The sequence below is a fragment of the Elephas maximus genome, chromosome 2 (genome assembly GCF_024166365.1).
Source record: "Elephas maximus indicus isolate mEleMax1 chromosome 2, mEleMax1 primary haplotype, whole genome shotgun sequence".
In the NCBI taxonomy this organism is placed as follows: Eukaryota; Metazoa; Chordata; class Mammalia; order Proboscidea; family Elephantidae; genus Elephas; species Elephas maximus.
This window is the reverse complement of record NC_064820.1, coordinates 156,839,077-156,853,990: the sequence shown is the minus strand read 5'-3', so window position 1 is coordinate 156,853,990 and position 14,914 is coordinate 156,839,077. Positions and strand designations below refer to the sequence as shown.

The 14,914-nt window shown below is 37.2% G+C and overlaps 1 protein-coding gene across 7 annotated transcripts in view; it reads left to right on the top strand.

Annotated features, from left to right (window-relative positions):
• The window catches only part of NR3C1 (nuclear receptor subfamily 3 group C member 1), a 117,760-nt gene that overhangs the window by 80,506 nt on the left and 22,340 nt on the right, over positions 1-14,914 (top strand). For 6 of the 7 annotated variants that reach the window (XM_049873969.1, XM_049873967.1, XM_049873968.1 and 3 more), the window contains exons 3-5: positions 1,652-1,818; positions 8,382-8,498; positions 14,142-14,420. In XM_049873969.1, coding sequence (XP_049729926.1) covers positions 1,652-1,818; positions 8,382-8,498; positions 14,142-14,420 — 563 coding nt within the window. The remainder of the gene's footprint in view (positions 1-1,651; positions 1,819-8,381; positions 8,499-14,141; positions 14,421-14,914) is intronic. The other variant, XM_049873972.1, reaches the window with a different exon arrangement.

Sequence of the window (14,914 nt, the reverse complement as noted above, 5' to 3'; positions counted from 1 at the left end):
CATCGTATCAGGAGGGTCCAGTCCCTGGAGAAGGACATCATGCTTGGTAAGGTAGAGGGACAGCGAAAAAGAAGAAGACCCTCTACAAGATGGACTGACATAGTGGCTGCAACAATGGGCTCAAACATAGCAATGATTGTGAGGATGGCATAGGACCAGGCAGTGTTTCATTCTGTCGTACATAGCATCGAACTAATTCGACAGCACCTGACAACAAGAACAAGCAATTAGCGCCACTGTGGAACGAGGGTTATCACTGCTGGTATTAGATGGATCTTGGCTGAAAGCAGAGTATACCAGAAAGATATTTAGCTGTGTTTTATTGATTATGCGAAGGCATTCAGCTGTGTATATCGTAACAAATTATGGATAACATTGTGAAGAATGGGAATTCCAGGACACTTAATTATGCTCATGAGGAACCTGTACACAGACCAAGAGGCAGTCCTTTGAAAAAGCGGATGCTGCATGGTTTAAAATCAGGAAAGGTGTGTATCAGGGTTGTATCTTTTCACCATACTTACTCAGTCTGTATGTTGAGCAAATAATCTGACCTGGACCATATGAAGAAGAATACAGTACCAGCATTAGAGGAAGATTCATTAACAACTGTGGTACGTAGATGACACAATCTTGCTTGCCAGAAGTGAAGAGGACTTGAAGCATTTACTGATAAAGATGAAAGACTATACAGCCTTCAGTATGGATTACCCCTCAACATAAAGAAAAATCCTTACAGATGGACCAATAAGAAACATCATGATAAATGGAGAAAAGTTTGAAGTTGTCAAGGATTTCATTTTACTTGGATCCACAATCAACAGCAGCAGTCAAGAAATCAAACTATGTATTGCATGAGGCAAATCTGCTGCAAAAGATCTCTTTAAAGTGTTAAAAATCAAAGATGTCACCTTGAGGACTAAGGTGTGCCTGACTCAAGCCATGGTATTTTCAGCTGCCTCATATGCATACAAAAGGTGGACAATGAATAAGGAAGACCAAAGAAGAGTTGATGCCTTTTAATTATGGTGTTGAAGAATATTGCACATCCTATGGACTGCCAGAAGAATGGACACATCTATCATGGAAGAAGTACAGCCAGAATGCACCTTAAAAATGAGGATGGTGAGACTTTGTCTTATGGACTTGGGACACGTTATCACGAAGGACCAGTCCCTGGAGAAGCATGGCTTGGTAAAGTTGAAGGTCAGTGAAAAAGAGGAAGACCCTCAACAAAATGGATTAACACAGTGGCTGCAATAATGGGCTCAAACATAGTAACGGTTGTAGGGATGGCACAGGACCGGGCAGTGTTTCATTCTGTTGTATATAGGGTCACTATGAGTCAAAACCGACCGGATGCCACCTAACAACAATAACAAGAAGCAGTTAACAATTACAATTGCTAAGTGAACCACCATCTGGCTGTTCTTTTTAGGGGGACACTCCAAAAAAAAAAATTACCTCATTCTTAATCCTGTATAAAAAATGAATATAACAGTATATGAATGTATTTAGATAGGGTATTTTAATTCTTGCTAGTACTTGAAGCCAGAGTTTAGTGTGGAGTGAGAAGGTAAAATAGCTGTATTTTGATATTCCTCTGACAGTTATTACAGTTAAAGCGTAACATTGTTTTCTCTTCCTTTAGCCCTGGAATGAGACCAGATGTAAGCTCTCCTCCATCCAGCTCTTCAGCAGCGATGGGACCACCTCCCAAACTCTGCCTCGTGTGCTCTGATGAAGCTTCAGGATGTCATTATGGGGTCCTGACTTGTGGAAGCTGTAAAGTGTTCTTCAAAAGAGCAGTGGAAGGTAGTGTGTGTTTTGAAGAGTTTATTCTTTCTCTATTTGGTTCCTGTTCTCAAAGTAGACTTTCAAAGTCTGTTACATCCAAAGCCCAGTAACGTTAGAAATCTCTGAAGTGGAGGGAGAGTGTGTCTCCTGGGTCCTCAGTTCAAAGAAGATGTTTTAGAAAATGGAGCCAAACCAGAGCTAGAATAAAACAGGAAAATAATAATAATTAACCATTAATAAATTGAGGGGGAGGGAGTTTCATCAGAGAGCAGAAGGTAACACTGTAAGAAAGCAATAAACCCAGTGCCGTCGAATCGGATATCATGTGAAATTATGGTACCAGATTTGGTAGTAACATCATGCTCATTGTATTAGAATCATGGATTCAGCACCCGTAAACTAGTTTCAAAGCCACCAACTATACCAGTCTGAGAAAAGTGAATGACAGTGAGAACTATGGAGGGAAAAGGTATTCATTTCATTAAATCCTCATTTCCTTCTCTCTTTCTCTTTCCTAGTGAGCCAGGGTACTGTGCTAAGTGGTGTAAACACAAACTAAGACTTGATCCCTGCCTTCTGGGAGGTCACAGTCTATTGAAGTGAAAGATGAATTAATAACTACAAGGTACAGGGATTATAATACAGAGGAGTGTGTGATAAACTCTGCCGGAGGAGGTCAGGAAAGAAAGTATTTTAGTGAAAGTGATTTCATTATATGAATATTTTATTAATATAAACCTTATCCTTTTTATGAAGCCTTGGTGTCACAGTGGTTAAGAGCTCAGACTGCTAATCAAAAGGTTGGCAGTTCGAATCCACCAGCTGCTCTTTGGAAACCCTATGGCGCAGTTCTACTCTGTCTTTTAGGGTCACTATTTTTTTTTATGAGTCAGAATCGACTCAACGGCAACGGGTTTGGGTTTTTTGGGTTTTATCCTTTTTATGGAATTACTCAGTAGTTCAGCGTGCTTACAAGGGCAGTAGCATCATCTCCCTAAGGAAGGAGAAATTATCCTCATAGCAAATTATTATTAGAAGTGACTCAGAATTTTCAAATATTACCAGTGAACCCCCTTAGAAAAAATTACATTTTTTAGTTATTTGTAAAGCATTTGAAGGCAGTGTGTCCTGAGTGGGTTACCTAAAGTACCAATTATATTAATTTTTAAAGAAATAAAATTAACTATACATTCACAGTATAAAAAGGATTCTTATCTGGCCAGAGTTGTATTTGTATGTCCTTGGGAGGTAGAAGAGTTATTTTCTTTTGTGCAGATTGCTTTTTATTAGTGTACTATAAAATGGCTCATGTAACCCCACATAGGCCACAGGGGTGCAGGCCTTTGCTTTAAGGCCCAGATACTTGTTTTGGAGTCTTCCCTTAAGCAGTTATAAATATGAGGCTTAAATAATTTGCATCATATATTTAGCACTGCAGTTTTAACACCTGGTATCCCCCCAAATTGGCTTAGTATAATAAATACCCAAACATTTAGCAATTCTTAGGAAATTTGCAGAAGTTTTACTTTTTTATTGTATAGGCAACCCAAATCAAGAATGGTTGTTATGGATTTTTTGATTGAGTATTCTGAGAGTCACTTTTCGCATACAGAAATGAACTGTAGTTAGCATCATTTCTTTCATTGTATACTAGAATGATGGTCATGCTTCTTTCTTCTTTTATTCTGGCTTCCTCACTAAAACTGCTGGTCGTTCACTTAGGGCTCCCCTCCTTCTTCCCTTCATCACTACCATAAAAGTACATGTAATCTTTGTTGGAGGGTCTTGATGGAATAGACATCAGCAACCCTTAGTTTACCACATGACAAATACTATGCTTTATATAGATGTCATATCATTTAATTAATGGCTCTGTGAGCTCTTAGATACTGTCATGATCTGTACTTGATAGACTAGAAAACTGGGGCTCAGAGAGTTTAATTGGCAGAACTGGAATTCAAACACAGCTATCTCTAAACCCCAAGCAAGCTCGTAACCTCACTGCTACACTGACTTCCTAAGAAGTATATGATAAACTCTTATTACCTGAAAGTTTGTAATCTAGTTAGGTACTAGATGAAAGTAATCACAAGGGACTTAATAAATAGCTAACATTTACTGAGTGCTTACAGTGTGCTAGGCACTGTGCTAAAAACCTTCTACACAATTACCTTTTACTCTTGCAGAAGCCCAGAAAGGGAGGTGCTGTTTATCCAGCTTTACAGATGGGGAAACAGAGGCTCAGGGAAGTTAGTAAGCATTACCGAGCTCACACAACTAGGATAAAGTAAAGCCAGGTTTCAGAATGGGATTTCCTAGCACCCACCAGTGCATACTACACTGTACCACACTGCAGGTAAAGAAAGTAGCTCAGGCTGACAGTCACAGTTTACATTTAATCCTCAGATATTTCAATAGGGTATGCAACCTGCAGAAGACCCTAGAACATCCCTTGTGCAGTATTAGCCATTTTCTGTACCACTTTCATGATCTTGATCAAATCCATAAATCACTACTCTATTGATTACTTCATTTTTTCTTGGCTCACTTTTAAAAAACAAATTTTATTCAAGAAAACTTCAGTATCCCTACTGATGTCAGATGGATCTTGGTTAAAACCAGAGAATACCAGAAAGATGTTTACCTGTATTTTATTGACTACACAAAGGGATTTGACTGTGTGGGTCATAACACATTATGGATAACATTGCAAAGACTGGGAATTTCAGAACACTTAATTGTGCTTGTGCTGAACCTGTACATAGACCAAGAAGCAGTTGTTTGAACTGCAGAAGGGGATACTGCATGTTTTAAAATCAGAAAAGGTATGTGCCAGGATTGTATCCTTTCACCATACTTAGTCTGTATGCTGAGCAAATCTGAGAAACTGGACTTATGAAGAAGAACAGGGTATCAGGATTGGAGGAAGACTTGTTAACAACCTGTGATATGCAGATGACACAACCTTGCCTGCTGAAAGTGAAGAGGACTTGAAGCATCTACTGATGGAGATCAAAGATAACAGCCTTCAGTATGGATTACACCTCAACATAAAGAAAAAAAAAATTCTTACAACTGAACCAATAAGCAACATCATGATAAACGAAGAAAAGATTTAAGTTGTCAAGGATTTCATTTTACTTGGATCCACAATCAACGCCTGTGGAAGCAGCAGTCAAGAAATCGAACAACATACTGCATTGAGCAAATCTGCTGCAAAAAATCTCTTTAAAGTGTTAAAAAGCAAAGATGTCACTTTGAGCACTAAGGTGCACCTGACCCAAGCCATGGTATTTTCAGTTGCCGCATGCAAAAGCTGGACAATGAATAAGGAAGACCGAAGAAGAATTGATGCATCTGAATTACGGTGTTGGCAAAGAATATTGAATATACCATGGACTGCCAGAAGAGCAAACAAATCTGTCTTGGAAGAAGTACAGCCAGAATGAATGCTCCTTGGAAGCCAAGACGGCAAGACTTCAACTTGCTTTACTTTGGACATGTTATCAGGAGGGACCAATTCCTGGGAGAAGGACATCATGCTTGGTAAAGTAGAGAGTCAGCAAAAAAGAGGAAGCCCCTTAATGAGATGGATTGACACAGTGGACGCAACAACAGGTTCAGACATACCTACTCTTATGAAGATAGCACAGGACCGGGTGACATTTCATTCTGTTGTACATGGGGTCAGTATGAGTCAGAACCTATTTGACAGCACCTAACAACAACTAGTTTTTTTTTTTTTTTAACAACAACTGTATTAGTTATCTATTGCTGTGTAATACATTACCTGAAAAATCAATCACTTAAAGCAACAATTTCACACAGGTTCTGGGCATCAGTAACCTCAGAGCAGTTTAGCTGGGTGGTCCTGGCTTAGGGACTCTCATAAGACAACATTCAGGCTCTTGTTGAGGGCTGCAGTCATCTCAAGGCTGGGGCTGGACAATCTGATTCTAAGCTTATTCACTTCACTTTTGGCAGGAGGCTTTAGTTCCTCACTGAGTGACCCTTTGCTAGGGCTGCTGCTGTTCACATAGCAGCTGGCTTCCTCCAGAACAAATGATCTGAGATGCCATCACTTCTGCCATATTTTTTGGTCACACAAATCAATCCTGGTATAGTAGGAGAGTAGACTACACAAGAGTGTGAATACCAGGAAGGCAGGGATCATTGGGGCCATCTTGTAGGCTGGATACCATACCTATGATAAGCAGGAAACTGAAATCATTTGCAAAAAATAAATTCTAACCACAAAATAAATACAGTGTGTATACAAAATGATGTTAAAAAAATTCCAACTGGCCTGAAGGCTCTTTACCTACCTGACGTCTACTCTTTGTTAGAAAGAGAATTTACTAGGTGATAGAAGACATAGGAACTCTGACCTGAGATGTCTCATGGTCTTATCAAGAGAGAATGACTATTAATGATACATGTTCATGCTTTGTGAAATAGTGACCACGAGGTGAAACTCCTAATTTTATAGATAAGAAGCAGACATGCCAACTTGATACTGATAACTAGCTATGACTAAATTTAACTTACGAAGGTACAACGTAGCTGATTCTGTAGGTCAGATTCTTAGTTGTGCTCAAGACGCATTTGGGATAAAGAAATCAGTGTTTCTTTGTCACGTTCTGATATTTTGGTTGAACATAAAACATTGGAATGTTTTTAGCAGTAAACAGTTTTTTAATCATTTCAGTAATTGCAGGACATTGATTTAGGAATATTGTTAAATATTTGTATTGTAACTGCCTCAACTATAGATATATATCTGTTGTTCCTACTTCTGCTTTATAGAGGATAGACTTAGTGGGTTAGTGCTTCCATTTCGTGCCCAAGTAAAGAAGCTCAGAAACTTAACACAACACAGAAAGGAATTGAAACACATGGTACAGACATTTGCACTGGAGAGCAGCTCTGGAACAAAGCTGAATTGTAATCCATTACTCAACATGGTGGCCTATTCTTCACAAAGAATTGAGCCTGATACAATTAACCATCTCCCCAAAACTGGTGTTTCAAGAGCATTGTGATTAATCATAGTGGGAGGAAGCAAATATAGTTTGTTTCTATCCATGTCCAGTCTTAGTTTGCCCTATGCATAGAGTCCTTTCCCAGAAACAGAATTAGATCTTTTCAAGCCAGTGAATTGATAACTACTATTTTTCTTACCTTTGAATATGATTTATTCTTGAAAAAATGTCCTGCAGAATTTTGTGAAGACCATCGCCTCTAGTGTAAGGTAATGAACTTATCTAGTCAGTGTATCTGTTCAGACATGCCAATCTTATATAGTAGACTCCTCCAAGTTTCTGTCAAACCAGCAGCAGATCCTCATCAAGCTTTCTTCGACGTTTACTAATCAGGTTGAAAGAAGACTACCTATACATGCATTTAGGGGAAGAGACACTTTTGGTCTTTTCCTTTTAAGTTTTCGTTCAAAATATTTGTCAGGAGAGAGCTGCAGTTCTGTCTCTTAACACAGGCTACCAGAAGGGGTTGCTATGAGTCAGAATTGACTTGAAGGTGTATCGAGTTTGGTTTGGTTCAGATACTAGAAGGTTCTAGACAGTAAAGGTCTTCAGATGTATATTTGAGGTCAATGATGAATTCAAACATTCTTATATTCTAAAAGCATGTGAAATAATTTAAGTTCTACATACACTAGTTTAGTTTGCCAAGTCTGTGATTCACTTAACCAGTTTCTGGCAACCTTAACATGCAAGATTAAATCTTGCTGTCTACTAATCACTTCATTTAAAACTGGGAGGGGGGAGCACATTTTGTTTGCATATATGGTGGTTAATGTTGAATTAGAGTAGTTTTCCCTTTGGGAATCTCATAGTATTTTTAAACTAGTTTCCTCTTCCTTTAGTCCTCCTCAGTATCAGGTCAGAAGTCATAGTAAATAGTAACTATAGACATCTTCTCGAACAATGAAAGACTAATTTCATCTGTCATTTTTGCTACTAAAGTAATATGAAGTCTCTCTCTAAATGAGTTAAAGTTGTACATGTCATTTGGGGAACTAGACTCTTTGTAGTCACACTCATGAACCTCCTTTTTATATAAAAAGATGCAACACAGTGTGTGCTAGCTAGCAACACTGGACAGGTGAAATTAGTTTTTTATATTAAAAACAAAGAACTGTTTAAAGCAAAATTAGTCAAGAAAGTGGTTCCCCTGGTGGATGGTGACTAGAAAAAAGCAAAAAGGGAGGGCTGTGGGGTACTGTTCTGTTTCTTGATCTGATTGCTGATTACACAGGGTGTTCACTTTATGAACATTTATTAAGCAGTACACTTAGGATTTGTGTTCTTTCCTATTTTTTATACGTATATTTTAACTGAGTTCTGTTTTTTTTTTTTTTTTTTAAATAAACTGTTACAAAAGAGGCTACTTTTAGTTGATCTCCTGACTTTATAATGTAGGCAGTGAAGGAACATATACTGTGCCTTTCTTAATCAATAGCTTTGGGTCTTGGCTACGTGCCATCCAAAACAAAAACAGAGGCCCTCCATAAAAGTATCCTTTAAACCTGTGAAATTTTAATAGTGCTTTTATGTTCCATATAGGACAGCACAATTATCTTTGTGCTGGAAGAAATGACTGTATCATTGATAAAATTCGAAGAAAAAACTGCCCAGCATGCCGCTATCGAAAATGTCTTCAAGCTGGAATGAACCTGGAAGGTAATGTAAATGCCTAAAAGGAATTGTTTGTCTCTGCACCATAGAAAAATGTTTCATTTTACTTTTGAAGATATAAGCAAACAGATGTGATAATTTAGTCATTGCAGTATACCTGTGTTTGACTAGCATAACTAGCATTATGTTTATATTACTGCCCAACAAAAGTAGGAATTTTTTTTATTATGAATATGTCATGTTCCACTTACTATATTTTTATGCAAATAACTCACTCATTCTGTGTTTGTTCTTCAACTGTGACCTCTCCCTGCGAGGTATTTTCATAAGTGCACTGTGCTAATTTTGTTTTTACAACATGTAAAAAAAAATGGCACGGCATGAGGGGGAGAGTGCAGTTGGCAAACAAATGTAGAACTTGTGCATTATTTGTGTAAAAATACAGTATTTAAGTTTACTCAGCAGCTCTTGTTACATACACTGAATTCAGTACAGCCAGACTGTACACTAAGAAGGGAAATTATGTAATAATGAAACTTACATAACTTGAGGCAATATTTTATCTTTTTTTAATCTTTTTTCAGTTTCAGAACTATGTCCTAGGGGTGGAAATGTTTCCACATTAAATATATTTACGTGTATTTTTCCTGCAATTTTCCTTTTAAAAAATATACCTTTTATTTGAATATACACACACAACTTTTATTGCATATCTGCAGGGAAAATAAAACTCCACAAAGAGGCATTGGATGGGTTCTGTTTGTTTTTCAAGTAAGGAAGAAACCTGAAACTAGTTATAAGTTTGAGTTTCATATCTCCATTTACCTAACAAGTTGTATAATTAACATTGGTCTCATCACTGAAAACTTTCCTTTGAAAAAAGTTTGTAATCTGTTCTAGTTGAAGCTGAAATTGCAAGTTCCATAAAGGTGGCGGTGGTTGTGATCTAGTAACCCGTGTGCTTAGAAGTTGTTGGTGATATTAGCAGTTTCATTCAGCAAGTATTCACTGATGGGACAGACACTAGACATAAAATGGAATAAAAAGTGCCAGTTTTCAGGGCGTTCACCATTTCATCAGATTGTAGAGTCAGTCACAAAACAGCTTGGCACACCACAAGTGGAATAGAGCCATGGGAGTAATAGGAGGGCCACCTAGCTCTGTCCTGGATGTCAGGGAAGGCTTCCTGGAAGAAATAACTTTAAATATAGAAGCTAAGTAAGAACAGTTGTTGGTTGCTGTCAAGTCCATACTGGCTCATGGCGACCCCGTATGCGCAGAGCAGAACTGCTGCATAGGGTTTTCAAGACTATGACCTTCTAGAAATACGTTGCCAGGCCTGTCTTCCAAGGTGCCTCTGGTTGGATTTGAACTGCCAACTGTCTAAGTTCAAAGCTTAACCATTTGTACCACCCGAGGACTCCTGAGTAAGAATTTGTTAGGTGAAAAGCAAGGGAAGAGACATGATTAGGTTTCTATTTTAGAAGGACTAATCTTGTATAGAAAGACCAATTAAATGGCTGTTGCAATAACCTAGATAAGAGATGGTGGTATCAGAGAGACTAGAAACCGTGTGCTTCTTGAGAGAAGAAAGACTAAGTGTTGGCAGTGTCTAGCACACAGTGTGTGTGTGTTTGTTTTTAAATATAAAGTAGGTTTATGGGTATGACTATAACAGAGATACGGTTCCCCATATCACACACACAACTTTATCTCCTTACTTTGGACACTTTGTATTACTTAGATAGCAAAAATGATAGCTGCCCACCTTCTTGTATATGTTGCAAAAGCTTCAGAGATTAATTATAAATCCATGTAGTGTAAAGTGCGCTTTCAGTGCCACAAGGATAGTTTCTTTTGGCTATAAAGACACCATGGTTATTCCTGACTTCTTACATACCAGATCCCTGTCAAGATTTTACCCAGTTTCATTCTGCTGCTCTCTGATCTCCTGAGTATGCAATATACTTTGACCACTTAAATAAATGTATATTAAGGCATTTCAGTTTTTACCGATTGGTTTGTTTTCTCCAGCCCCAATTTTAACTACTTTCCTCTGATGCCCAAGTTTTCGTCTCAGCTATTTTATATTTAGAAATGTGTTTACTCAAAAGGAAAACACAAATAAAATTCTATCATATCACTAATGTAGTACGGTTGCTTACCCAATAACATCTTTAGGTGCTTTCTGAATACATACCAAGCAAGCTTAACTTAGATCTTTGGAGCTTTAAATGGATACTACTTCTCTGAGCAATCCCTTTCCTATCCAAAATATAAGGGAATTTTTTAGTCAAAAGAAATAAGACATACCAGCTACAAAGTAATGATTCTAATGGACCGAGTTACTAAGTGTACCTCCATTTCTTCTCCCTCTCACAGATAATTAAACAGCAACTCCTCTGCCTGTTTGGCCTTACCTCACTAGAAGACCAACCACTGGCATCAGTGCCATTTCCAATCAAGCCTTTGGTTGAAAACCTGTCAGAATTTGTTCCTAATTTTTTTTTAATGAATATAATTTAAACATACAAATTAATGTGACCTGTGGTTTCCTGAAAAGCTGTACTAGAAAACAGCCATATTGTACACTTTTAATAAGTTGTCAATATACCAGAATAGTGGGAAAAGTAGCATTTACCCAGAGCTATGACATGGTAGTCTTTGATGTACATTCTTATACCCAGAGAGGTTATTTTGGACCCTTATATTATTAAAAACATCTTGAAGTAGATCCGAGATTAACCTTAAATTCACCTTTACACTACACATAGAACAAAGTTCTAGTTTGTCATTTAATAATACATTAGACAGTAGGTGGCACAGATCATGCAACTGGTAATCTAATTCTACCAGTAGGAAAATTGAAAGGTTTAAAAAAATCTAAGTTCATAGGTGTTTTTGTTTTTGTGCTGGTGGCTTTACTCATTTTTGCTTTGAATCATCCCATTATATAGAAAGCCATTATTTGGAGGTAGGTATGTGTGTGTGCCAGACATGACTGGCAGACCATAATATTTAAGAAAGATATAGATGAGCCAAGTGTTTCATGATATATATATATATATAATCTTTTGAAATATTCCCTTCTTCATCAGTGTTTCTCCTAAGCCAGTGTTCTCCTATGTTTCAATGATAGCGCAGAGTAACTTGGCAGAAGCCAACACCTCTCCCAGAGCCCAGTTCTCTCCATAAATGTACCTTAGTACAGCAAGGGTTGTATTTTGATACTGTTGCCCCATACCAGGTCAGTCTCAAGATTTATTTTAAGGCAGCCGTCTTCGCTGCTTTGAAGTGTTTGGCATTTGAGTACAAATAAGTTTTCAAACAATGATCCTAAATGTTTTATACTCATTTCAAGTTGTAGTCATTCCAAAGTATAGCTTTAGTTGTGGTATAAAGAGTCAAATGAAACTTATACTATAACTAGGTTTCTGGCATTATCAGATTTCTCAACTGTTTTTTAAACTAATTAAGATTTCTACACTTTAATGAAGGAGGAAGTGGAGCTATCACAGACTTATGAACACTCCTTTAGAGACCATGTATTGACTGCTAATCCACTGTATGCTCCAGTGGGTCAGGAACTTACGTACAGTACAATTTGATTAATTCGATTGCTTAAAAATAGTGATAGCTTAACTAATTCAATTAGCAGTTTGCTGATAATGTTTGGAAAATGTATTAGTGTACTTCTTGCTTTAGTCAGTGTAATTGAGTTCACTGGCACTTCGTGAGCCTTATTCAAAAGCATCAGTTCTCTCATATAGGATTATAGATAAATAGTAAGAAATTAATTACATACTGAGTCATAGAAGATATTTTTTTTAATCCTCCAGCCTGTCATTATCCTTTCCTCTTTATTTTAATGCAGAGTGTAAGAACACATATTCTAGACAATTTAAAATTATGGTTAATTGAGGTTTTTACTGGACTGTGTATGGATTGTGGCGTGCATGTTCTCTTTTCCTTTGCCAACAAAGTACAGTCCATGGTTTTGAGATCGTGGTTGGAGAGAGAGACCTTTGGTTTAAAGGTTTCCTTACATATAGGAAGGAGCTTTTGCTTTTTAAAAATTTTCCATGCCTACACAGAGTTGTAATATCTGATTTTAAAGTGTTCTAAAACCATATTACCCTACAAGTTGAAGTAATGATAGTTCTCAGACTGTGTGCCAGGAAGTGTTCTCAGCATTTTACATAATTTAACTGATTTAGTCCTGAGACAGGTACTAATATTATCCTCATTTTACAGAAGAGGAAACTAGAAACTAAGTCCCAGGGAGGTTAAGTAACTTGCACAGACACACAGCTAAATGGCAGAGCCAATTTAAATCTTGACGTGCTCGTTTCAGGTTTGTGCTCTTTCCTAGTACACAGACTGTGTCTCCAATACAGCATGATAAAAATGGGTTAGAATAGATCTGTCATGATCCTGCTTCTGTGTTTTAAAATGTTTTAATGGAAAACCTGTAAATTCCTCAGTGCCACATTCAGCACAGTAAGAAATGGGACCATTCTACTCAATGTAAACAATGGGGTTTTTCTTTCTGACACTAGACATGGAGATACAGTTCTTGCCACTACATGTGTTCTCCACAAACTATATATTTTATCATTTGGGAGACAGAGGATCTGATGGTTATTTTTAAAGGTGATTGGCATTTACTTATCCCCTACCAGCCCTGATAACTGGGAAGGTACATTTCTTCTTTGATACAAATTACATTCCTTGCCCATCCTGGGAGCTTTGAGTACTCTCTCTCTCAGAATAATATAATTCTTATTTTGTCACTAATGCAGATGATGTCAGAAGTAGGAATGTGTTTACTAAAAAATCTACAGAATTCATGTTGTAATTTGGTTAGATTGTTTCAGACAAAGTCAGAATTAAAAGATAGTTTTACTCATTTTATATACAGTATGAAAATGGATGCTGTAGGTTTATAGAGTATCAGTATAAATCTTCATCATAGAAGGGAAACCTCCCATTGATAATTTAGGTGAAGTACATTTCTTTTTCTCCCAGATATTTTTAGCACCAGGTAGCATACTAGCATTCACAGGTAAAAAGAAATGTTTGCTGCTATCTGACCTAATCCTATTTTCAGCATATGAGATGCTATGTCATTTTTGTATCCTGATAAGACAGGGGCTTTGTGCAAATGTATAGATAGTGTAGCTCTATTCATTGTATATACTACCATAATTTAGGTTAACCCTAAATCACAGTTGCTAGTTTGCTATTCCACGCTTAGACAGATCCTTTCTTTCAATTGATAGTAAAACCAATTTGCTTTATATACCAATGAAACTTTTGACTTTGGAGTCAGAATGAGACAGAAATTAATTTATGGAAGAATCTATAGAAGTGATGTGTTTAGATTGTTTTAACACAGTGTTATCAAACAGATATCTTCTATAAGGTATAACTGTAATGAAGATATAACTGGCTTATTTGTAGGGGAAATTAATATGAGACTGGGTTCCTGTTGATCTTTTCCTTTCAGAAAAAAAAAAAAAAATCTCCCCTTCCATGTTACTTTATCATAATTACTAAAGTAAAATAAAACATTTTTACTCTTTCAGCCTGAATAGTTTCAGAAATTAAAAATACTTCTTCAGTAAACAGTATCACCCAGATCTTCCCATTACAATTCACTTGTGTGCATTTCTTTAATATCTACAGCTCGAAAAACCAAGAAAAAAATAAAAGGAATTCAGCAGGCCACTGCAGGCGTCTCACAAGAAACTTCAGAAAATCCTATTAACAAAACAGTAGTTCCTGCAACGTTACCACAGCTCACCCCAACCCTGGTGTCACTGTTGGAGGTCATTGAGCCTGAGGTGTTATATTCAGGATATGACAGCTCTGTTCCTGACTCCACTTGGCGAATCTTGACCACACTCAACATGTTAGGTGGACGGCAAGTGATCGCAGCAGTGAAATGGGCAAAGGCGATACCAGGTAAGACGCAAAGGATGGCAGACCTACAGTACAAACTTTTGCATTTTTTTTGTTTGAAAACTCTCCAGCTCTCTATCATTTTGGTCCATGGAATTTCTTACTCATCTAGTTCCGGGGATTAGCCAGGGGAGATCAGGTCAGTATGAGAGAACAGGGAGTCTTTAATAGAGAATTTACACCCCTTCCCACTTCTCAGGTTATTACCAAAAGCGTAGTGATTTCAGATGGAAGGATGGTGTAATGTCAGAACTAGAGTTGTAGGACTTACTCAAAATTCTTTTTACACTGAAGTCTAAGAAAAGAAAATATATGTTTCTAAGAATTCCATTTATTTTCCTTCAATTTGTTTTTTAAAAACTAGATTATTTGTAAAATTGGTAAAAATCAGGGGTATTGGCACTTTGTCAGACTATACTAAAGGAGAATGATTTTAACTCTTCATGAAATGAAACTTGAACACAAGTTACAGTTGACTTAATTTTTAAGGCATTGTA